This window comes from Pectinophora gossypiella, chromosome 22 (assembly GCF_024362695.1).
Source record: "Pectinophora gossypiella chromosome 22, ilPecGoss1.1, whole genome shotgun sequence".
NCBI classification, from domain to species: Eukaryota; Metazoa; Arthropoda; class Insecta; order Lepidoptera; family Gelechiidae; genus Pectinophora; species Pectinophora gossypiella.
In genome coordinates this window covers 11,267,595-11,294,459 of record NC_065425.1, presented here as the reverse complement: position 1 = coordinate 11,294,459, position 26,865 = coordinate 11,267,595, and the positions used below count along the sequence as shown (strand labels likewise).

Sequence of the window (26,865 nt, the reverse complement as noted above, 5' to 3'; positions counted from 1 at the left end):
TATATACAGGGTGTTAGTGACATCGCAACGAAAACTTTGAGGGATGATTCTGAGTTGATATCAAGTGGAATTTTCCGTCGCAAAAGTATGGAACTTAAATGAATTTAAAAAAAAACACTAAAAATTTTCCGACAGGAAATTCCACTTACGGTGTCACTAACACCCTGTGTATATTCAACAAGACAGGCTATTTTCAATCCAGGCTAAATATTGTGATCTTTATTTATACCGGGATTAAAATTAATTGAAAGAAATCGAGGATTTTAAAGGATTTTTGGTTTTGTAGCACTCACGCTTGCTTACGGTAACTCACAAAGAGAAAATTAAATCGGAAAAAATATTGACTCAATATTGACTCGGACCTGACTCGAACCCGCAGCTCTTGTGAAGCCGGGTGTAGTGTGTCCACACCTATGTTATATACATATCTATGAAGTGGCAGTGGGCAGGACACACAGCGAGGAGAACCGATGGCCGCTGGGGCGGAAGGGTTTTCGAATGGCGACCACGTGTCGGACGACGCTCAGTGGGTAGGCCCGCTACAAGGTGGACCGACGATCTGGTGAAGGTCGCGGGAAGCCGCTGGATGCGGGCAGCGCAGGACCGATCGTCGTGGAGATCCTTGGGGGAGGCCTATGCCCTGCAGTGGGCGTCGTACGGCTGATGATGATGATGATGTCATATCCAGAGACAGACAATAAACGACCGCCTTAGAAGTGACACGTCTCTTATTTAACTCCACAACTCCAGCGTCCCGCAGTGCACGGGATGAGCGTGATAACCATAACCACCGGGTCCTCCTGTCCATTCAAAGTTCTTCGAGGTTTCGGGGTTTTGGAAATAGAATAGAAATAGTTTATCATAAAAGGGCGCCACATACAAAAAAGAGACAACAACATCATATCAAATTTCCACTAGAACAATTACAAAGAAGCAAGACAGATGTTTGTCGAAATGATCATAAGGTGGCGGTGGACGTCCTGAGATAAAAGGGCCTCACTCAGCACAAGTCGCGGCGTGAACCACGACGCTGATATTATGTGGACCCTGTTTGGTGACGCACGAAATCAAAGTTTTGTAAGGGAAGATCACATCAGAATGTGTTTTTAAAAAAGCACGAAGTTTTCGCTATAAGACGACGTAATGTGGGTATGTATATTATAGGTATTAAATGTAGGTATTAAAATACGTAGCACTGGCGCCACTGTATGATTTTGTACCCGTTGCTGTGGAGACCTTTGGCTGCTGGGGGGCAGACACCAGAATCTTTATTTCAGATTTAGGTCGCAGGCTCAGGGAAAAAACGGGTGACTCTCGCTCCGGTTCGTTCTTGGAGCAAAGGTTGGCCATTGCTATTCAGCGCGGCAATGCGGCGAGCGTTATGGGCACCTTTGCACCGGGAACAGTCAGGGGCGGGTTATTTATGGACTAAGTTTTCTTTAATAATATTATTGTTAAATTAAATGTAATATGTTGTATGTTTACAAAGTAGCAATTCACTAAAGTCTTTACATAAAATGACAAAGTATACTATTAATATGCCATAGAAAAGAAGTAAACAAATAAACGTTCATTGTTCAGACAAATAGGTACAATCGTTTAAAGTAATCATCATCACTTATTTAAGAGCCACGCTCTTGTCGGTGTAGCATCCTCCATGCTACTCTTTCTTTCTTTCTTTCTTTCTTTCAGTACTCTGTCTGACGCGAGTGGGATGACACCCAGAGTAGACTATTATCGTTTGAAACACATAATAACGGGTTCTTACCGCGTTTAAAATAGGGATATGAGACTCCCGATATTTCGACACTGTTGCTAGTGCTATGATGACGGGATGAACGCGGTAAGAACCCGTTATTATGTGTTAAACAATGTATTACCGTTTAAGCGCAGAATGGCCAATTCGCAAAATGACCATTACGCATAATGTCCAATTGTCATTAGGTGATTTAACTAGTTGACGACCCTACTACAAAACCATAAACTAGAACTCCTGTCCTCCGCCTCTGAATAGTACTGACAGTTACTGCTGCCTTCTGTCAAGTTCCAGGTTACAGTCCCTATGGCTTGCCCCTTCCGTCCTGCATTGCCGTTCCGATGGCTCCCATCTCCGCCTCTGCGACTGTTGAGGTATTCACCGTATCCCTGGGCAAGGGTTCTACGTTATACCCCGTAGGTCTGGATCCCTATCCAAACTCAGCCACGGCCTACTAAAGCAAGAGGCGCCCACCCCAGTGGATAAGGATTTGCCCAGTTGAGGGCAGAGAAGATGACATATCCAGATCCATCATGATGATGTTCAGTAACATAAATACGACCACGCCTGTTTCCAATTTCTTAGACCACAGAAAAAAGGTAACCATAAAAAAACTTCATACTTAGTCAATCGTTGACTATAATTGATTATGACTTCGGTAAGCGCGTGCGGCATACAATTTTCTTTCCACACCCCTTTTACCCCTTCCTTAAAGGGATGATTTTCGAGATAAAAACAAAGTTCTGAAATTGCTGTTTCGCAGTAAGTCCGCCTATTGTGTTTATTTTATCCGTGTGTACCTGCCCTATATTTTATTTGTGCAATGAAGTATTATTGATTGATTAATTGTTCTTTCCTGGATCTCAAATGATCTTCATACCAAATTTCATCCGAATCGGTGTAGTAGTTTGGCGTAAAAATGCAACAGACAGACAGATGTATGAACTTACCAGTATATCAACGACACCGTAGTAGCTGAAGTTGCTGGCGGGATCGATGTCATAGAGCAGCCGTAAGTCGTAGTGGTAAGGTCGAATGTCGCCTGGCAGCAGGTAGTCGGGCTGCGCCTGCGCGCCGCATATACCCACGAACACCGCTAACACACACACGCACCGCCACATGATTCACTGAGGAAAAAACAAACATTATTCTTTAAACTCACAAAAAAACACATAACATAAGTTCACGACTATATCCTAATGGGGTAAGCAGAGGTACATATCGCAAGATGCACTAAGTACCCGGAAAAACTCCTTAGCGAAGAGTCTATTTGTTTATAGCATGTCAGTGTATTATAATAAACATCTTGCCTTTATTTTGATAATAGGTGTAAACGATCCACGAACATTTTTATATGGATTTTTTACTTTTTATAAATTATATACAATCTCCTTAGTTTAAAATAAGAATTTCTATGTTTTATTCTTCTACGTATATGGTATGATTGTCTTTTGTTTTCTCTCTTACAATACAATACAATACAAATACACTTTATTGCACCAAAATAAAAAGAAATAATTACAAAAAATGGCGGCCTTATCGCTTAAAGCGATTTCTTCCAGACAACCATAAGGTCTCTTTAATTTTCGCTGTCACCAAGAATGGTCGTTGATTTTTAATTTATTTTATTTTTGCTTTTCTTTTATGTATTTTCTTTTTCCTTGTAGTATATTTTTAGTAGAAGTGATATTCCTTTAGTTTTCTTTTTATTTCCGCGCACCCGCTGCCAAAAATTTACAATAGGATTTATATTTGATTACGAAACGGTCTTATAAATATTGTTATTAAATAAAAAAAAAATCGATTGTCGATCGATAAAGCGAATGTTGGTGGTAGAGCTGGCAGAGGAAGACCTAGAAGGACGTACATTAACCAAATTGGAGATGTCCTTAGAAAAGGTTCAGTACGATCTACTCTGAACCGGCGTGCGTGTATGAAACGATTGATTAATGGAGGAAACAAGAAAAGTGCAAGAGAAGTAAATGGAATGCCATAGTCTCTGCTTACTCCGGTGGAAAATAGGCGTGAGTTTATGTACTCGTATGTATGTATTTTGCTTACCCGTGTGACTCCCAACCAGTTCTGCGACTCGATTGACAATAAACTCAACGATTATCAACCTTAGTACCTATCTATACTAGTCTATACTAATATTATAAATGGGAAGGTGTGTGTGTATGTTTGGTTGTCCGTCTTTCACGGCAAAACGGAGCGACGAATTGACGTGTTTTTTTAAGTGGAAATAGTTGAAGGGATGGAGAGTGACATAGGCTATTTTTTGTCTCTTTCGAACCCCATCACTTACCTAAAATGGGGGGTGGAAGTTCGTATGGAACAACCCGTAATTTTCAAGGTAGAAAGCTTGTATATGGAACTTTTCAGAGTTTTCAAGGTGATGTTGAGGGAATTCAAATTCAAATTCAAAATTCAAAAATATCTTTATTCAATAGGTAACATAGTTACACTTTGAATCGTCAATTTTACATAACGAACGTCTCATCCGCCTAAAACTACTGCAGCTTCTCACAACCTGTATAGCCGGGGAAAAGAAGCTGCAAGAAAAACCTCGATATTCGCTTTGCACAAGCCAAAAGTTTGTATGGAACAACCCATAATTTTCAAGGTAGAAAGCTAAAAATTGGTTTGCGGACTATTTGTGACTGACAAAAAAATCGTGCATCTTTTTTTTGAAATTTGCCTACAACCCCTTCAAAGAGGGGGTCAAGTTGTATATGGGACTTTACAGAGTTTTCAGGGTGACGTTGAGGGAATGAATATTCGCTTTGCACAAGTCACGGTATAAAATGTCGGCCGAAAACTGCTCACTGTTAAAACTTGCACTATGTTGTAATCTCACTATATTGAGGGATCCACTGTTATTGGCCCCGATTCCTGCAGACACCGCCTAATTTTATTTTAAGCTATATCCGTCATTTTCATATCCGTCGAAAAGGAAAGGGACGGATGATTCACAGCTCTTAATTTTAGGAAGAATGAGTAAATGAATAATTAACCCGGGCGAATCAAAAGGTACGTCGCTGGTATGCAATCCGTTTGACGTGCTGTCTACTTAACTGTGTCGGGTTATTGACGGATGTAAATTTTTTATACGGTTGGTTTAGATTTGTGCTTAAAATTGACGTGTGTTTCATAAATTTTATGCTTGTCGATTACCCGTCCCTTTCCTTTTCGGCGGATAAGAAAATGACAGATATAACTTAAAATAAAATTAGATGGTATTTACAGGAATTAGCACCATTGTATTCTTAAAATGTTCCAAACACTTATATCTTCTTAAGACCGAGATTTCCAGACACAATAGTAGAATAGAATAGAATAGAATAGAATAGAATAGAATAGAATAGAATAGAATAGAATAGAATAGAATAGAATAGAATAGAATAGAATAGAATAGAATAGAATAGAATAGAATAGAATAGAATAGAATAGAATAGAATAGAATAGAATAGAATAGAATAGAATAGAATAGAATAGAATAGAATAGAATAGAATAGAATAGAATAGAATAGAATAGAATAGAATAGAATAGAATAGAATAGAATAGAATAGAATAGAATAGAATAGAATAGAATAGAATAGAATAGAATAGAATAGAATAGAATAGAATAGAATAGAATAGAATAGAATAGAATAGAATAGAATAGAATAGAATAGAATAGAATAGAATAGAATAGAATAGAATAGAATAGAATAGAATAGAATAGAATAGAATAGAATAGAATAGAATAGAATAGAATAGAATAGAATAGAATAGAATAGAATAGAATAGAATAGAATAGAATAGAATAGAATAGAATAGAATAGAATAGAATAGAATAGAATAGAAAAGAATAGAATAGAATAGAAAAAGTTTATTATAAAAGGACGCCACGCACAAAAAAGACAACAACATCATATCAAATTTCCACTAAAACAATTACAAAAAAGCAAGACGGATGTTTGTAGAAATGATCATAAGGTGGTGGTGGACGTCCTGAGATAAAAGGGCCTCACTCAGCACAAGTCGCGGCGTGAACCACGACGCTGATATTATGTGGACTCTATTGGGTGACGCACGAACATCGTATTCCATAAACATAGTATAGTTAAACAATGGGGTTTGGATTTATAAAGAACATTCGGTCTTAGGAGGATATATCGGTGTCCAAGGACCATGAACAGGGAAACGTTTAGTTTTATAGTGAAAAATTGAAATAAAAAAGGAAATTTCTTGCAGCTCCGTTCGCGACTTTATTTTGAAAGGGACGAATAGAATGAATGTACATAGAATATGTAATAGGCACAGATTATAAATTGTATGTTGTGAACAGGAAGCTCCTCCGTGATCTAACAGCCTCCGTGGTCTAGTGGTTAGAGCGTTAGGCTCACGATCTGGAGGTCCGGGTTCGATTCCCGATGGGGATATTGTCGAAATCACTATGTGAGACTATCCTTTGTTTGGTAAGGACTTTTCAGGCTTGAATCACCTGATTGTCCGAAAAAGTAAGATGATTCCGTGCTTCGGAGGGCACGTTAAGCCGTTGGTACCGGCTATCAGCCATAAAAACACCTCCACCAATCCGCAGTGGAGCAGCGTGGTGGAGTATGCTCCATACTCCCTCCGGTTGATTGAGGGGAGGCCTGTGCCCAGCAGTGGGACGTATATAGGCAGTTTATGAACAGGAAGCTAAAAATTGGTACATTAGCAAAAGGGGATCTTTGTTACCATGAATTTAACTCGAGCGAAGCCGCGGGCAAAAGCTGTAGAAATACAATTCGATACCTTGATCCAGCTTCTATAGCAACCTAGATTCCACCGTATAATATATGGCTCATAAAGTCTTAAATATGTTAATTGTTAATACACAGTACACGTGGCATAATTTTCCAAATACATGCATTATGCAATGTAATTTAAGACCGATCCACACAGAGCCAGGAAAGCGGGACAAACGCGCCCGCGGCGTTAGGGAAGTCGGGATTCTGTCCGGCCTTAACTACACCGCAAAAATGAAAATGAAAAATATGTTTACCATAATAATTAACACATTAAGGTTGAAGTTTCTTTTAAGTTATTAAAATACTTGTGACAGAAACTTCGCCCCTCCACTGACAATGTTACGTTGGTGTTTTGCTTATATAGCCATAAAAATTAGAATGTTACAAAGTTGTTATACTAAGGTAAGTTATGTTGGGTATGGCAGAAGAAGCATGAAAGTAGGATCAATGCCGTAGAAATGAGGTCTTTGCGTAGCATCTGCGGTGTGAAGTTGAGTGATAAGAGTGAGAAACAGTGTGATAAGACAGAGATGTGGTGTAAAAGACGATATAGTGACTAGGATTGAGAAGGGAATGTTAGGTTGGTTTGGACACGTTGAGCGGATGAAGGATAATAGAATTGCAAAAGCGGTATATAAAGCGAAAGTTGATGGTAGGGCTGGCAGAGGAAGACCGAGAAGGACTTACGATGATCAAATTGGAGGTGTCCTTAGAAAAGGTTCAATACGATCTACTCTGAACCGGCGTGCGTGTATGAAGCGATTGATGAATGTGGAGGAAGCAAGAGAAATGTGTCAGGATCGAAGCAAATGGAATTCTATAGTCTCTGCTTACCCCGGTGGGAAATAGGCGTGAGTTTATGTATGTATGTATGTATGTATGTTATACTAAGTAAAAACGAAAATTTAAAGTTAGGAAGTACATACGTGTGTGTGTGTGTGTGTGTGTGTGTGTGTGTGCGTGTGTGTGTGTGTGTGTGTGTGCGTGCGTGCGTGCGTGCGTGTGTGTGTGTGTGCAAAGGACATGATAATCATTAATGATTCAAACACGACTTTATAACCCAAAAAAAAATAATTTAGGCCCGTTGCTGGATTCGAACCTGCGACCTCACAAGTCAAGTATTCTATCAACTGAGCTACCACGGCTTCACGATGCAGCCTTCCCTTACCACCGTATTTCCGAATGCATATAACCCGGGTACTTTCAAGGCCAGAGTGAACAGGCACCTTCTGGGCGAGCGAGCTCCATCTTAGGCCTCGTCAATGCCTTCGGGCAAATCTGGGGCCAAGGTTTTTTGACGTGTTTTATTGTAGATTTGCCGCAGATGGCATTAACTACTTGGCCGGACAAAACTGGAGCCGAGAGCAAGTACATCAAAAGTAAAAAAATAAATAATAATAACTTTGTATTTATTATTTGGACTTCGTATCAACAATGCCTGCAAATTGTCATTGATTTAAAAATCAGAATCATTTATGCAACGTAATTATCATGGATAAACTTGTTGAAGGTCAATACAACATTTTTGAATTTACGTCATTTCGCAATGTGTTATGGCTGAGGAGAAGAAATGACAAGAAACTGCAACAGCAACACATCTTTTAAAAACCAATGAGGGTATACATTACAAGTTATTTAATAACTAGAGGAACACATTTAATACCAGATATTTTTATCATTTAGGTAGTCATACAGATTACTTGTGAGTCTGCCCACCCCATAAAGGATTACGGGCGTGAGTTTATGTATGTATGTATGTGTGTGTATGATGCAGCAACTCGAAACTCGTAATACTTGTTCAACAAGTTTATTCATATGGAGTTCCCTTGGGAACCAATTAATTAAATTACATTTACTAACATCATACATTATGAGAGGAAGTCTTGTAACGGGACTGAATGTCTGCATGTTGGAAAAACCAAACGAGAATTAATACATTACGCTTGTAAGCCGAAAAGGGGTGGGCTGGGTACGCACGTAACATACGGTCACGAGCATTAATATGTATACACTTTGGTACCATGTCACATTAACTTTTTCGACAAATGTAACTGTAAGTCGCACTAAATGGCAAATACATATGTTAGTGCGACAGAGTCCTAAAGTGGGTACATTATATTGCTCATGACTGTACATATACAGCCTATATACGTCCCACTGCTGGGCAAAGGCTTCCCCTCGATCAACCGGAGGGGAATGGAACATACTCCACCACGCTGCTCCACTGCGGGTTGATGGAGGTGTTTTAACGACTAATAGCCCGGACTAACGGGTTAACGTGCCCTCCGAAACACGGAATCATCTCATTTTTTCAGATAATCAAGTGAATCAAGCCTGTGAAGTCCTTACCAAACAAAGGACAGTCTCACAAAGTGATTTCGACAATCGAACCCCGACCTCCAGATCGTAACGTAACGCTCTAACCACTACACCACGGAGGCTGTTGTGTGGGCACACACATATGGAATAAACAAATTAATAATAATACGTATAGAAGGGACATTCTCCGCCCCGCGCCGATACGAACTAGGAGCGATCTTGCTTTTACCTCACCCCCTCTTCACCGTGAATTTCAGTTATCGTGCGCGACTTGTGTCAAATTTCATCAAAATGGGTTTAGTAGTTTTTAAAGACAGAGTTACTTTCGCATTTATAATACGTATACTTACATAAAGAAAAATATATAATAAATATATAATATATGATGTATGAAAATTAAATATGTTTTTATATTGTTTACACCTGTGTTTCATATGTTTAATTATATTATTGTTTATATTTAAATTAAACGGCGCATTGGCGCTTCTGCACTGTAAAGTCGTGAAATGTAAACAAAAAATAAATAATAAGATTTATTAAGGATAGCCTTAAGAAAAAAATGGATTACTTATGCAAGTGTTGGTCGAGGTTTTTACCATGTTACCTAACACTTGTGAATGAGGAAAACAAACAGACAACTCATAATATTATAGTATGTAGTGTAGAACATACAACTAACATAACATAGCATCGTGCCTGTATCCCCGAAGAGGTAGGCAGAGATGCATAATACACCCACTCCTAGCCAGTTATGTTTAAGTCCCATGTAATAGGGGGATACCCATAGCCATTAACAGGGCACAAATCAAATCAGTTACTTTTTAATTAAAACACATAATAACGGGTTCTTACCGCGTTTAAATCAGGGATATGAGACTCCCGCTATTTCGACACTGTTGCATGGTCACGGGACAGTTACTTTTTTCTAAACGTCACAACATCAGCATCAACAGTACCTAACTGAAAATTAGATATCAACCCCTCACATGCAATATTATTTATCGATAAACACACTGGAATTTATGTACATAGACACACTCTGGCCCACATATGGGACATGCACGTATGAGTTTCAAATTTAATGTCTCATATGTGGGTCATACACAGTGAACGTGTTAAATTATTTAAATGTGTCAGAATCGAATGGAATTCCATAGTCTATGCATACCCCGTTGGGAAATAGGCGTTAGTTTATATATGTATGTAAGTAAGTATGTATAACTTAAATTCCATACCAACATCTTCAGATAGAACAGAGAAGATCACATAGTAAGTAAAAAAAATATTTTTAAACTACACTTCATTTGCACAACAAACACAAAACGCTTTCACGAAATCACAAAGGTGGAAATGTAATAAATAATTCTCGTAAGATTTTGTAAATTTACATAAGGAATATAAATAATAACTTTAAAGGATAAATACACCAATTTATAGATATTAAAAAACGTTTAGTTTAGTAAGTACGAAATATAACAAGTTTTATTTAAAAATTGCCGTCAAACAGTCCATTAAAGTCCATTTATATAGATTTCATGGACATTAAAAATGACAAAACATGACAAATTATGTCAAATTCAATGTTTTATGAAGTAAAAAGGCTGTTTTGTCTATAGGTACATTTTTGAAAAAGTTCTAAGTAGGTAATTATTTTAACTAAAAAGGTGTTTTTGTTTTAATTCCCGACTGATTATGATTTTCCGGTTTCGAATCCCGATGGGGACATTGTCGAAATCACTTTGTGAGACTGTCCTTTGTTTGGTAAGGACTTTTCAGGCTTGAATCACCTGATTGCCCGTACAAAGTAAGTTGATTCCGTGCTTCGGAGGGCACGTTAAGCCGTTGGTCCCGGCTATTAGCCGTAAAAACACCTCCACCAACCCGCAGTGGAGCAGCGTGGTGGAGTATGCTCCATAACCTCCCCGGTTGATTGAGAGGAGGCATGTGCCCAGCAGTGGGACGTATATAGGCTATTTATGGTATGTTATGTATGTTTGTATTAATTTATCATGGAATTTTCACTAACACAGTTGGCTCTATCATTATATACGCCACCTGATGATGATGATCTCCGACCGATTTCGGCCATGGCGACCACTTCGACTCCTAGTCGGTACCTACCACTGGTCTAACAGAAAGCTCGGTGAGGTGCGGGTACTTAGTTCATCTTGCGATAGATGTATGTCTTACTGCATTATTAGGATATAGTCGTGAGCTTATACTGTTATGTTATGTCAGTAACATAATTATTAACATACCCCTTAAGCACCTTGGGCACGTTAAGCCGGTCCCGGTTCATCATCATCAGCCCATTAACGTCCCCACTGCTGGAGCACGGGCCTTCCCTATGGATGGATAGGGAGATTGGGTCTTAAACCACCACGCGGGCCCAGTGCGGATTGGTGGTTATTAACGACTGCTAATGCAGCCGGGACCAACGGCTTAACGTGCCTCCCGAAGCACGGAGGAGCTCGAGATGAAAAATTTCTTTTTGTGGTCACCCGTCCTATGACCGGCCTTTGCGAAAGTTGCTTAACTTCAACAATCGCAGACCGAGCGCGTTTACCGCTGCGCCACCGAGCTCCTCGCACTTCACCGGCTTTTTACTCCATAGGCTCACAAGATAATAACCCTACATGTTTCGCGGCAGTCGGGTAAAAAATTGAGACGTAGAAAGGATTTCAGAATGCCCACTTGGTGTTGTTTATGTTACCTCAATACAGAATCAACTCTGACCTCGCAATCTTCGACCTTGTGTATAAATATCTGCAAGACCTGCGCTTGCACATATATAAGGAGCGATCTTGACCCTCCTGTCAATATCACCGCACGTAAATTAGTACCTATCTACTTGCGTATGCGCGTTAGCAACATGCAAAGTCTTTATTTAAGTATTTTGTCCGGTCAAGTAGTGAACGCCAGCCCAGCAGTCTTCTTCTATCGTGTGGGTTGTGAGGTGAATTACCAACCTCATCAACCCTGGTGTCAGGGTTATTATTGAGCCGCCAAAGGCTTCTGACATGGCTCATGTAACGACTACTTACTTACATCAGTAAGTAGTAACCGGGACCAACGGCTTACCGTGCCTTCCTAAGCACGGATCATCTTACTTTTTGGACGATCAGGTGATCAGTGTGTAATGTCCTAACCAAACTGGGGATCACAAAGTGATTTTTGTGATATGTCCCCGGGACCCGAGATCTCCGGATCGTGAGCCCAACGCTGAACCACTGCACCACGGAGGCCTTTAACCCAGCAGTGAGACATAACATAGGCTCACAACTATATCCCAATTGCACGATGAATTAAGTACCCACATTTATTTTCACCTAGCTTCCGGTCGCGCCGGTTCGATCCGCGGTACCAGACTTGAGTTATTAATTTATCTTAGTGCAGTAATGGTGTTAATTCCTGCAGACGCCATCTAATTTTATTTTAAGTTATACCTGTGATTTTCTTATCCGCTGAAAAAGTAAGGGACGGTTAATCGACAGGCATACAATTTATGGACGTTGTTTGTAAGTATCTCCGTTTGTATAGAAAACACGCACGGTCTAACACAGAGAAAATGCATCCACGCACGTTCATGCGGATGCATTTTCTGTAAGTATGTTAGACTGTGCGTGTTTTCTATACAAACGGAGATACTTACAAGCAACGGAAGAACACGCATCCACGCGCTACGCTGCATCGTGCGGGGCAGTGTGAGAATCGCCTAACAGAACAAAAACTATCTTCAGAATTTCAGAGAATTATTTTCTTGTTTTATACAGGGTGTTAGGGACATCGTAACGAAAAAAAAAATGGAACGCCTATTTGATTGTACTAAAAACGATGGTAGGTGTTTTTCTTGTCGCAAATGTTTAATTAAGATTTTGAATTTTTACTGTGCCGCAATGTAAGTCGAACAACGCGGCACACAGACGTTAAACCTACGCACGGCTACGTTAGGGCCTGTCCACATCACCACGGCACGACGTCGTCGCCGTGGAACGGTGCGGTGCCGTGGCGCGGCACGTTGCCGTAACGTGGGAATTTACGTTGCCGTACCGTAAAAATGTACCTCACGACACCGCAAAGTTACACACACAACAGAAGCAGAATACGTTTTGTGCGGTCCATATCTACAACGAGACTGTTATTTATTTGGTGAAGAATGTACCGAAAGTTTACAAGGCACGGCAACGTGTAACTTTGCGGTGTCGTGAGGTACATTTTTACGGTACGGCAACGTAAATTCCCACGTTACGGCAACGTGCCGCGCCACGGCACCGCACCGTTCCACGGCGACGACGTCGTGCCGTGGTGATGTGGACAGGCCCTTACGCGTGCGTGCGTGATACGATGTTGTATCTAGGTAGGAGTTTTCATTCTCTTGTATTTAGATGCTTAGTGGTGCAACGTTTAAAAATGTTGAGTTTGTTGAAGTAGAACACCTACTGCCACGATTTTTCACGCACGGTACCTACCTACCAGTTATTAAAACGTTCCTAACTTATTAACAATAAAAACCCTACTCTTGCCTTACCTTAATTGTTATTCCTTCGGATGAAGTACCTAGGTAGGTACCCTAGAACATGTCACGTCACGTAGGTATGCAACATCGCGTTTCCTCCGCGGTAGGTAGGTATCACACGCACTCACAAACACAACACCTTGCTCTTTAATAAACATCAACAATCTTCCATACTTTTGTGCAGTAAATGGTCTATGATCTATCATCATAGTCGACACTACTCATTTACAGAATAAAACAAACACAAAACACTCACAAACACGAAAAAAATATCCTCGAAAAACATCACGCGATTCGGGTCAAGCTTAGTATTTGACTGAGCGGAAGCGCGCGGCGGCGTTAGCGCAAAGCATCAAAGGCGCGCCGACGACGCGCCGGCCGCGGCCGAGTCGAGCCGACGACTAGACAGAGAGAGAGAAGTATGTTTATGGTGCAAGTGACAGAGAAAGAAATAGTATCTGTTCGTATGCCTACTTTATTGGCGAGCGTTGCCCTTGACCCGTGCGCCGGCTATTCACCTGCGCATAGCTGAAGTTGTAGATACGTTATTATTATTATTGATGACATTGATAAAATTTAATAATTAGTAATTTTTATTTGTTTATTTTAAATGTGCGTTCTATGCAGCTTAAAACACAATATGGGACTGAAAAAATCTATTTTTTTTTATGAATTTTGCGACAGGAAACTTCACTTGATACCTATCAACTCAAAGAAATACCTAGTATCTGTTCGTAATGCCTACTTTATTGGCGCGCGTTGCCCTTGATCCGTGAGGCTATTCACGTCCGAGTATCCATCAAGACAGATCAAACAAGCCCTAACTCGGAGGTCTTGCGTCCCAGGATCCTTTAATTATGTCTTAGAACCTTCTTGGCCTATGTGGTCCAGTGGTTGAGCGATGGGATGCGGAGGGTCCGGGTTCGTATTCCGGTGGGGACATATCACAAAAATCTGTTTATAAGGCCTTTGGTTGGGACGTTACAGGCTGATCACCTGATTGTCCGAAAGTAAAATGATCCGTGCTTCGGAAGGTACGTTAAGTCGTTGCTCCCGTCTACTAGGTACTTATGTAAGCACGTAGCCGTTACATGAATATTGTACACAGAACAGGATAGGTTTAATTAGTTCTTTACTGATGATTTAACAATGAGATTTAAAACACGAATAACTTAGTATGTACTTAGTACCTCGGTACCAACATGTAACAAGAAAAATAAGATCACTCCTCTCGGACAATTTTTTTCTTTGAACATGCCTACGCGGCGGAGTTGCCGAACTATCGATAGGTAGATTATCAATTGTTGAACTTGAAAATTGTCTAAACTATCGAAAGTAGTGATAGTACATTTAGATCGATACTAGCGATAGTACCGATAGGTCTTGCTTTGTAACAATAATGGGTATTGATCTAAAAGATCTATCGATAGGTACCTACTATTGGTTTTTTTTTTAACTAGGTATCGATAGAATATCGATAGGCAACACTCTGGCGGAGTGTCCGCCCAATTCTAGACGCGATCTCGCTCGATTTTTGTGTAGCGAGGTTTTGCGTAGGTACTTACATACTAAGTTGGTGGATGGTTGACATAGTAGGTAACTAATTACCTAATCTGTGGTGGTTGTGTTAGTTGGTTGTTAGTTATTCTAATGACAACAAAGAATACAATTATTTACTGTTTCAACTGTTTTAGGTAGATAATGGTGCTAATTCCTGTAAATACCATCTAATTTTATTTTAAGTTATATCTGTCCTTTTCTTATCCGCCGAAAAGGAAAGGGACGGGTAATCGACAAGCATAAAATTTATGGAACACACGTCAATTTTAAGCACAAATCTAAACCAACCGTCTAAAAATTTTACGTCAGTCAATAACCCGACACATTAATTTACTCATTCTTCCTAAAATTAAGAGCTGTGTATCATCCGTCCCTTTCCTTTTCGACGGATACGAAAATGACGGATATAACCTAAAATAAAATTAGGCGGTGTCTGCAGGAATCGGGGCCATTGGCCCCGATTCCTATGAGTAAATGAATGAATAACCCGGTCGAATCAAAAAGGTATCTCGCTGGTATGCAAACCGTTTGACGTGTGCTGTCAACTTAATTCTGTCGGTTGTTTTAGATTTCTGCTTAAAATTGACGTGTATTCCATAAATTTTATGCCTGTTGATTATCCGTCCATTTAAGAATAAGAATAAAATAAATTTATAATTTACGATAGACAGAGAAAGAAATAGGATCGGTTCGTAGTGCCTACTTTGTAGGCCGCGCCGCCGCCGCGCCGCCGCCGGCGTGCGGCGCGGGGCGCGCGGAGCGGGGCGTGCGGAGCGGGGCGCGCGGAGCGGGGCGTGCGGAGCGGGGCGCGCGGCGCGCGGCGCGCGGTGCGTGTGGCCGTTGACCCGTTCGAGCAGCTGTTGTCTCCATTACATCGAAAATTTTCGATAATTTGTCATTATTATTTTTTTTATTGAAATTTGGGTTCTATGCAGCTAAAAGCACAATATGGAATTGAAAATAATTAAAAACAAAACTCAAAATTTCATGAATTTTGCGACGGAAAATTCCACTCGATATTAACTCAGAATCATGGTCTGAATCATCCCTCTCAGTATTCGTTACGATGTCACTAACACCCAGTATACATTTTAGAGAGCGCGCGTTGTGTAACTTTGTAGTCCAATGCTAAATGTGTTAAGTATGTTTTGGGAGTCGAAACTGTTAACCATTCAAGTATGTTACATTGTGATTTCTGACATAGTATTGAAGTGTCCCCTGTGAAGGAATACCCGGTTATATTGTTATGCTACTCAGTATATATTTATTATTTAATTACATTGTTCGACGTGTCAGTTGTTGTGAGAATTTCAAGTCTAATGTTCTTACGGGGACCAAAAAATGTTTGAAACTGCTCAAAGACCTAGCAATATTGCAATTTGACATTTGCGCAAATATTTAAGTGCGCAATGCAAATAAGAAAATGGGTATAGAACGGTAACGACCTCCGTGAACCAGTGGTTGAGCGTTCGGCTCACGATCCGGAGGTCCTGGGTTCGATTCCCGGTGGGGACATATCACAAAAATTACTTTGTGATTTTCTCTTCGCAGGTTGGAAGGTCAGACAGGCAGTCGCTTCTGTAAAGAACCGGACCTGTCAAATCGTCAGGTTAGGTAAGCGGACCCTGTGAAAAACGGGATAATCCTAGGATGATAGCACTATTAAATCGAAAAAAATCTCTTTGTGAATTTCTCTAAGCACCTTGAAAAGAGCTGCGGTTTCAAGTCCCGTCCGAGTAGATTTTTTTCGATTAAATTTTCTCTTTAGTACTTAAATAGTCCTACTTAGTAGTAGTGGTCGTGTCTTATCAGGAGCTGAAGGTTTTGGCGGGAAGAAGAGAGAAATGGCGATTACTCCACCGACAAGAGCGCAGCTCTTAAATAATGAGAGAGACTTAAATAGTAAGTTCCACTTGAAAGAATATGCGCGTGAGTAACGAGGGGTCAATGCTGTATGATTTACTGCTTCCTGAGTTTGAACGCTTGTACGCGCGTCCACTTACCTATTACGACTCTATTTTGCGTATACATTGTTTTACACTTACTTGCAACAGTGTCGAAATATCGGGAGTCTCATATCCCCATTTAAACGCGGTAAGAACCCGTTATTATGTGCTTTAATTATTTTGCGTATGTCTAACATTTATAGGTAGGTTATACCTAAACGATGAACTGCCCAGTCTTCTTCTATCGTGTGGGTTGTAAGGTGGATTATCTCACCGTCTTAACGTCTAGGGCCCTGTGCCGAGGTTTTTCTTGCAGCTTCTTTTCCCCGGTTATACAGGTTGTAAGTAGCTGTTGTAGTTTTAGGCGGATGAGACGTTATGTGTGTGTCTTCCACACAATATCCCAGGAAGAGGAAGTGACTGAAAACCAGCGCTAGATGGCGCCATAGCATGGCTCCATCGCAGCACAAGCTGAGCCATTTCCTTTTGCCCGTATTCGCAATATTCATAATTACCTAGTTCATATAGCAAATGTAAATTGTTACTGGCAATAAATTTATTTTATTCTTCTTCTTTATGTATAAAATTACGATTCAAAGTCTATACTTATACCTAACTATAGTCATCATCATCAATTTAAGAGCCACACTCTTGTCGGTCTTGTTCGTATCAACAGTGGCTGCAAGTTGTCTTTGATTACTTGTGGCTCTGCCCACCCCATTAGGGAGTACGGGCGTGAGTTTATGTATGTATGTATGTACTCTTGTCGGTGTAGCATTCCAGTCCAGTCTATCAAAGGCCAATTCCTTGACTTCCCTTTAAGACACGACGTTAACCTTTTCTTTAATCTGTTCCATGTAAGCTCTTCTTGGTCTTCCCCTTCCTCTCTTTCCTTATATGATGAAACTAACTAATAACTATACTACTACAAGTAACTTTACTACTGAATAAAGAAATTTTTGAATTTGAATTCACTAACCGGTACAAAATTTAAGAGAACAGGTCTGAGGGCCCAATTGGGCGCGAACCTCGGCTTAGGGCGACATCTGAAGGGATTACATTTGAAAGAAATATTATCAGCTTAATCGGGACCCGTGGTAGCCCAGTTGGTAGAACGCTTGCCTCTCACTTTGAGGTCGCAGCTTCAAATCCAGAGCCTAAACCAATGATTGTCGAATTCGTTTTCGAATTCATGTTTAGTTCATAAATGATTATCACGTGTTCATCGGTGAAGGAAACCCACATTTCCCGAGAAATACATTTTCGGAGGTGTGTGACCTAACCTGTATTGGGCTGGTTTTCCCTTCGCGGGTTGGAAGGTGAGACAGGCAGTTGCTTCTGTAAAAAACCGGAGCTGTCAAATCTTCTGGTAGGGTAAGCGAACCCTGTGAAAAATGGGATAATGCTAGGGAGATGACGATGATTATAAGCCTAGTAATGTTAGAAAGGAGACAATAGGCTAGTTTCCAACTAGTCAAATCAGTTACTTTTTACTAAACGTCAAAACACGAAATTACTATGGAATTTGTATGAAAACGCACACTGTGACGTCATAGAAAAACGTGACAAAATGTCGGACTTATTATTACGTTTTTCTTGATTAAAATTCATAACTAAGTTAAATAAAATAAAGAAAATGCTTTTCGTTAGTTTCACATTTGTGTTTATTTAGTAATCAGAATTTCATAATTTATCTTGAACCTGGTACACGACCCAATTCCTCTGTTTTTATATGATTTTACGACTTGCCCGGGAAACAAGCAACTGAACGTATTTTTGTTCGCTCCCAATCCAACATAGAAGTATATTAAAAAAAAAATCAAAAATATTTATTTTTCAAAATTGGCTTACAAAGTTAGCGCTTTTTGAACGTCAAACAAAATTAAATTACATATTATGTAACTAGCTGTAAAACTACTACCACATCGGAATCTGTAACGCTGAGGGAAAGACGTGGCCAGAAAACCTCCCAGCACAGGGCCCTAGTCCTACTGTTTCATGTTTTCCTTTCTTTTCTTTTTTTTTAATCCAGTTTGTATTACATAATTTATAGACTTAAATACAATGGTATTCCAATTACAGTCGGTGGCAGGAAAGTGAAAAATAAAGAGTTTATGTGATTATTAAAGATTTATTATCCCCTTTACTTGAACATGGTCGATGAACTATAGAAACCAGATTCCGTTTGGAGATGTCGCATTAGGTGGAATAATTTAGCATAAATTAAACAAAAATGTTTGTTTAAAAGTTCATACGCTAGGGTCAGAATATCCATTACTGCCTGTGCTACCGGGTTGGTCAGGAAAGTTTTAATTATTAATTCCATTTGACGACCTCCGTAGTTCAGTGGTTGAGCATTGGGCTCACGATCCGGAGGTCCCGGGTCCGATTCCCGGTGGGGACATATCACAAAAATTACTTTGTGGTCCCTAGTGTGTTTAGGGCATTACAGGCTAATCACCTGATTGTCCGAAAGTAAGATCGTTGGGTTGATGAGGTTGGTACTCACAACAACCCACACGATAATAGCCAGGGCCGACTGCTTAGCGTGCCCTTCGAAGCACGGATCATCTAACTTTCAGACAATCGGGTGATCAGCCCGCAAGTTCCTAACCAAGCTAGGGACCTCAAAGTGATTTTTGTCATAATAATGTGTCTCCACCGGGAATGGAACCCGGAACTCCGGATTGACAGACAAACGCACTAACCACTTGGCCACGGAGACCGTTGTTGACTTGACTTGTTGAATTTTAATGACATTCTTCGTATAACATACCGTCGTTACAGGAACTTCTGTAATAATTTGATAAAAAAAATAAAAAGAAAATACGATAGGGATAATATTATTAAATCTTTGAATAACAACAAATTACTGTGGAAAAATATTAAAAATATTACATATTCTAACAAATCTTTCTACATGAACACTGAATTGCTCAATATAAAATCCTCTCCCAATGAATCGGCTGACTGCATCAATAATTACTTCGCAAACATAGGGATGCAACTTGCAAACAAAATCCAACACAGTACAATGTCATCACATACTTTTCTTGATAACATGCAGGTGGTCCCATTCTCTTTTGTTTTACTTCACACGGATACTGACGAAGTAAGGAATACCATTTTAAATTTAAAATCAAACAGCGCCCCAGGTTGGGATGATATCCCAAACGAGTTTCTGAAGATGACAGTTGATGTTGTGGCCCCTGTTATCACTCATTTAGTCAATTTGTGTTTTGATAAGGGTGTCTTTCCCACTCCTCTAAAACAGTCGATTATCACACCTGTGTACAAGGGTGGGGACAAGGATGATATAAGTAATTACAGACCAATTTCGTTGCTGCCATCTCTTTCAAAAATACTGGAAAAGCTACTTAATAAAAGACTAGTCAGTTACTTAACTAAATTTGATATTCTATCACCTACTCAATTTGGCTTTAGACAAGGAAGATCGACAGAAGACGCTATTGCTGAGTTAAGCTCTTTTGTGACTAAACAACTTGATGAAAGTAAAAAGTGCCTGTCGGTCTTTCTTGATCTGAAGAAAGCTTTTGATACCGTCTCCGTCCCTATCCTTGTACACAAGTTAGAAAGGATTGGTATACGTGGTACGCCTCTTGCAATCTTCAGAAGCTACTTGTCGGAGAGGCGCCAAAAAGTAAAACTTCCAGGGTGCACCAGTGAGGGGGTGGAGGTGTTATGCGGTGTGCCGCAGGGAAGTGTCTTAGGTCCGACCTTATTTCTTATTTACATTAATGATCTGTGCGCTATGAACCTTCCGAACGCTAAAATACTGTCGTACGCTGATGACACCGCTGTGGTATTTGCTGGTGAATCTTGGGATGCTGTCAAGTCTAGTGCTGAAGTTGGGCTGGCTCAAATGGCATTGTGGTTACAACAAAACCTTCTAACACTAAATACATCCAAGACAAACTTTGTCTGCTTCAGTGTCTACAACAACTCACAGCCGCAGACTGACTTCAGCCTAAAAATCCATGTATGTCCTGAAGATGTTAATAAGGACTACTGTAACTGTCCAATGATAGAAAAAGTCTTACAAACTAAATATCTAGGGATTATTGTAGATCACAGATTGTCGTGGTATCCACACTTGGATTACCTTATTGGTAAAATTAGAAAACTAATTTGGATATTTAAAACCCTCAGATACGTAATACCTTCAGGCAATAAACAGTTGGACTCTCCCAAATATCTCCTCAACCAAATATACATTGCTCTTGTGCAATCCATCATATCTTATTGCATTCCTGTTTGGGGTGGTGCAACTAAGACCAATTTCCTAGATTTGGAAATAGCACAACGGACCCTTATCAAGGTCATGTATTTTAAGAAGAGACGTTTCACTACTGAAGAATTATATCGCATCAGTGGCCTACTATCTGTCAGAAAATTATATATAACAATGACTATCCTAAAAGCCCACAAATCATTTCCCTTCGACATCCGTAAAAAGGAAAAGCGACGTAAGGATATTGTTGTTGAAGTACCTCATACTAAAACTGTCTTTGCTACTAGGCAATTTAATTCACGTTCTGCCTTTTTGTACAATAAAATAAATAAAGAAATATATATATATGATAAAAAATATTACGAATGTAAAACACTTTTACTAAAATGGATTCAAGCTCAAACTTATGATGTTATCGAGTCTTTACTGGATCGTATTACATGATTGTTGCAGTATGATTCTCATACACCCACAAACCGCGCCTTATACACCATTCTCATTTAGATACCACACACACACACACACACACACACACACACACTCACACTCACACTCAAACACTCACACACACACGCACTTTACTGTGCAATGCACACGACACCTACTGATTTTTTATTTATTTATTTATTTATTTATTTTTTATTTATTTATTTACATTTCACGACTTTACAGTGCAGAGGCGCCAATGCGCCGTCAATCAATTGCGCTGATCAATCTCACTCATTGGAATAGTTTTTCGTGTTATCCAATGTTACAATATGTTACCTAGTGTTATACTCGGCACACCCAGTAGTCTATTCCTGTTATGTCCTAGTAATATGTGCTGATCCCAAGATTTATACATCGTAGGGCTGGGTGTGCTGATATATATTCTATCTGCATGCCGTAGTACTTGTCTTTTTTTTTTTTTAAACCTACCACACTGCTTTATTTACATACAATTTATTTGTAATAATGGAAGAGCGGGGCCTCCAAACACAGGCTATGTCGCTTAAATGGAGACCCCAATCCACCAGTAGTTAAGGCTTTATTGTAAAAGAAAATAAACATTTTTCATTTTTTTTTTTTTTTTCATTTCATTTGGTATGTACAGCATTACTATGTATACACTTTAGTATCATGTCACATTAACTTCTTTGACAAATTGAACTGTAAGTCTCATTAAATGTCAAATATGTTAATGCAACAGGGTTCTAAAGTGGATACATGATATTCCTCATGACTGTACCTACATACCATAATAAATAATTTAAGTATATTCTACTCGCGACCCGCCCCGGCTTCGCTCGGGTGCAATGCTGAGGAAAAAAAATTAATTATTTACGACATCACATTATAAACCTCAAAAATAAGAGTATTTCTCCGCTATTTAATGGATGTTATTATACATATAAACCTTCCTCTTGAATCACTCTATCTATTTAAAAAAACCGCATCCAAATCCGTTGCGTAGTTTTAAAGATTTAAGCGTACATAGTGATATAGGGACAGAAAAAGCGACTTTGTTTTATACTTTGTATCACTACAAGTATTCTATAGATTTTACAGTGTTATAAAAAGCAAACAATATACAAATCAATATATTTCATAATGTAAATGTCACTGTTTTACCATAACAATAGGTAACACATGTTACCCATTTGTTTACGTTAAATTAATATGGTGGACCAAGGAAACGACGGAGACGTACCTTCAGCACTAAATGACGGACTTTTCAGGCTACGTTCTTAAAAACAAAATAGATGGCGTTGTACAGATTTTTCTTTGTTTAACCTTCTAATTTCATGGATAACTTTAGCATCTTTTATCTATGTTTTTGGGTATAAATGACGACCCGCGGAGGTCCACGTTATTTTTACATTCAGCACTTAGCCTAGGTTAAATTTTATTGGAAATTATTAGCATGGTTTGATGAATAATCACATGAAAAATAAATATTTATAGGCGCCGCGCGAATTACAATGAGAATATTTGAATCAGACGAAAGAACGTCGGCGTTCAATTTCAAAATTCGAACACATAAACTAAACTGGAAAGAGTTGAAGAAGGGAGAACCATATTGAAGACTATAGAGAACCGAAGAGGAAATATGATTGGCCACCTGATACGACACGATTCATTTATAACAAACATTATAGAAGAAAAAATTGAAGGGAAGAGAGGAAGGCGGTAGACCTAGGAGAACATTTATGAAACAAATAAAAGAGAAGGTGCAGGTCATGTCGTATCGGGAGGTGAAGGTTTTGGCGGGAAGAAGAGAGGAATGGCGATTACTCCACCGACAAGAGCGCAGCTCTTAAATAGAGAGAGAGGGGCAACTAAACTGATAAAAAATAAAAACGGTCCGCGCGTAGACTTCACGATTAAATACAAGTCTAAACTATGCTCGAAAGGGGATAAGGTAAACCTAGCTCAGCTGCTGATGGGGAGCGGAGAGTTGCCTTTCTAGCAGCGTTGTCAGAGGTCCCGATTTTGGCGGGACGTCCCGATTTTTAAATCAAAATTTAATGTCCCGCGCGGGACAGGCTCAGTCCCGCTTTTCGGGAATAACTCGACCATGCGTGCAACATACTGAGAAAGCGCGGGCGGATGGCACAGACAAGTGTGGACTGGAAATTATGATCTTGTTCAGAAGACGAATAAGACTCAACTATTTAACGATAGGGTAAATCTGATTAAAAATATCATATTTTTATTATTTGAAGAGCTCGGTGGCGCAGCGGTAAACGCGCTCGGTCTGCGATTGTTGAAGTTAAGCAACTTTCGCAAAGGCCAATCATAGGATGGGTGACCACAAACAAAAAGTTTTCATCTCGAGCTCCTCCGTGCTTCGGAAGGCACGTTAAGCCGTTAGTCCCGGCAATCCGCACTGGGCCTGCGTGATGGTTTAAGGCCCGATCTCCCTATCCATCCATAGGGAAGGCCCGTGCCCCCTGCCCCAGCAGTGGGGACGTTAATGGGCTGATGATGATGATGGATATTTTTGCTATCTATTGTCACGTAAACGTAATTTGAACTCAAATTAAAAGATAAATATTCATTTTTTTTTTAATATAAGTATACTTTTTTTTACTATGTCCCGCTTTCGACGAAAGAATCCCGCTTTTTTCACTCAAAAAGTTCCAAAATCCCGACTTGGCAAAAAAATATCTGGCAACCCTGCTTTCTACGCAGTATTATTCCTCATTCTGCGGCAACAGTATCCCTGACACAAGACGGAGGCGCATAAAGTCCTAACGATAAGCAAGGCATAAAATATTAAATTAATCAGAAACTGATTGTGGCTGCATGCTCGTGTCATAACTTTATTGCATACGACACACGAGACTGTTAGTGTCAGAGCCGTGGTAGCCCAGTTGGTAGAACGCTTGCCTCTCACTTTGAGGTCGCAGGTTCGAATCCAGCACACGCCTAAACCAATAATTGTCGAATTCGTTTCGAATTCATGTTTGGATCATAAATGATTATAGCACGTGCTCAGCGGTGAAGGAAAACATTGTAACGAAACCCAAATTCCCGAGAAATGCTATTCGGAGATGTGTGATGACCTAATCTGTATTGGGATGGTTTCCCTTCGCGGATTGGAAAGTCAGACAGCCGCTTCTGTAAAAAACCGGACCTGACAAATCTTCAGGTCTTCTTCTATCGTGTGGGTTGTGAATTACCAACCTCATCGACCCTGGTGTCAGGGTTATTATTGAGCCGCCAAGGGCCCCTGACATGGCTCATGTAACTACTTACTTAAATCAGTAAGTAGTAACCGGGACCAACAAGCCTTCCGAAGCACGGATCATCTGACAAGGCATTATACAGAAACTGCTTTAAATCAAAAAGCTGCCTATCGACCACAGATCACCACCATCGTTGACCAGTTCATACACTCAATTATTTGTATTTCTCGTGTAAGTTGTTTTTATTATGTGTTTTGATTGTAAGTTACGTGTTATTTATTTGTTTTATTCTTGTTACTGTGGTGTCCCTTTATAATAAACGTTTCTTTCTTTCTTTCCTTTCGTATATTTTGTACTCATAATAAATTCATCTCAGGAGTTTAAATGTGGCCGCGATTTAGGTACGTGCAACTACATAATTATCTTTTCATTAACGGTGTCTCTGCCTAGCCCTAAAAGTTACGGGCGTGCTGTGGGTTTTTTGCAGGTACCCAATTTATTATTTAACCGACTTCAAAAAAGAAGGAGGTTATTGTTTGTGTGTTGTTGGGTGCTTTGGAGGGCACGACAAGCAGTCGTTCCCGGCTATTATTTATTTAATTATCTAGTCACTACATGGGTCATGTCAGGGGCCTTCGGCGGCCCAGTAACCCTGACACCAGGGTGATGAGGTCGGTCATTGCCCTCACAACCCATACAGATAAAGAAGATGCAATAATATTTGGGATCTGTCCACTCCGGTAGGGATTACAACCGTCAATGATATCTTTTTGTGTCCACTGTCAATGTTTACTTGGAAATACTTTTCTAAAAAACAAACCGGGTAGGTAGACATAAAAGCAATTAAATAAACATGTCAATAACACACATTATTAAAAAAAAAACAATACAATTTAAAAAATCATACCATTCATACGAATTATCACAGTTATTTTTTAAATTATACACACTTTCAACGTCGACAAAAAACTCGCAATCGTAATAAAAACAATATTTTACTCACTCAAGCGTGTGCACTAACCAACGGTCAACGGTTTACTGACCGTCTCAATCACCCGCCACCACCACCGTCTACCACCAATGACCACTATTCATTACACTGGATTGTTTATCATATCGATTCAAATTTAAATTCAAAAATATCTTTGTTCTGTAGGTATGGGATTATCTGTCTGAGAACTGATATTAGGCAGCTTAGGGAGGGACGAATTACTCAATTGTATAAAAATTTTTATGTTTATTTTTTTTAAAGAACGTCTACGGACCTGTGCCGAGGTTTTTCTTGCAGCTACTTTTCCCCGGCTATACAGGTTGTGAGAAGCTGCAGTAGTTTTAGGCGGATGAGACGTTCGTTATGTAAAATTGACGATTCAAAGTGTAACTATGTTACCTACTGAATAAAGATATTTTTAAATTAGAATTTGGTAACATAGTTACACTTTGAATCGGCATTTTTAAATAACGAACGTCACATCCGCCTAAAACTACTACAGCTCACAATCTGTATGGTCAGGGAAAAGAATCTGCAAGAAAAACCTCGGCACAGGGCCTTAGACATTTTTTAAAAAAACATATTGTTAGTATACAATTTACTAATTACCCACTGACCTAAAATGGGGGGTTGAAGTTTGTATGGAACAATCCGCAATTTTCAAGGTAGAAAGCTAAAGATGGTATGCGGACTAATTGTGAGTAACAAAAAAAGTCATCGAGTAGGCACAAAATCAAATCAAATCAAATTTACACAAATGGATGATAGATACAGTAAAATCTGGCGGCCTTATTGCTAAGAAGCAATTTCTTCCAGGCAACCAGTGGAAAGGAAACATTTATTACAATTTGGTGCGGGACAGTGCAACATCTTGTATAAAATTATAAAAATACGAACATAAAAAAAAACAAATAAAAACAATAAAAAATAAATAAAAATAAAAGTAAATAAAGAATAAAATAAAATAAATAAATAAATAAAAAACAAAATCTATCAACCTATCCATTGTCTAGAGGTCAGTGACTAAGCTTGCAACTCAAGACCATGAAGCAGTAAGTACCAACGTATAGATAGA

The 26,865-nt window shown here is 39.5% G+C and overlaps 1 protein-coding gene across 2 annotated transcripts in view; it reads right to left on the bottom strand.

Annotated features, from left to right (window-relative positions):
* Positions 1–25,865, bottom strand: part of LOC126377008 (aminopeptidase N-like) — a 63,883-nt gene extending 38,018 nt beyond the window's left edge. The window contains exons 1-2 of one of the 2 annotated variants that reach the window (XM_050024590.1): positions 25,803–25,865; positions 2,707–2,883 (exon numbers count right to left, since the gene is read on the bottom strand). In XM_050024590.1, the coding sequence (XP_049880547.1) occupies positions 2,707–2,877 (171 nt within the window). In that variant the 5' untranslated portion in view covers positions 2,878–2,883; positions 25,803–25,865. Of the gene's footprint in view, positions 1–2,706; positions 2,884–25,706 lie in introns of both variants that reach the window. The other variant, XM_050024591.1, reaches the window with a different exon arrangement.
* Between the last annotated feature and the right edge of the window lie 1,000 nt (positions 25,866–26,865).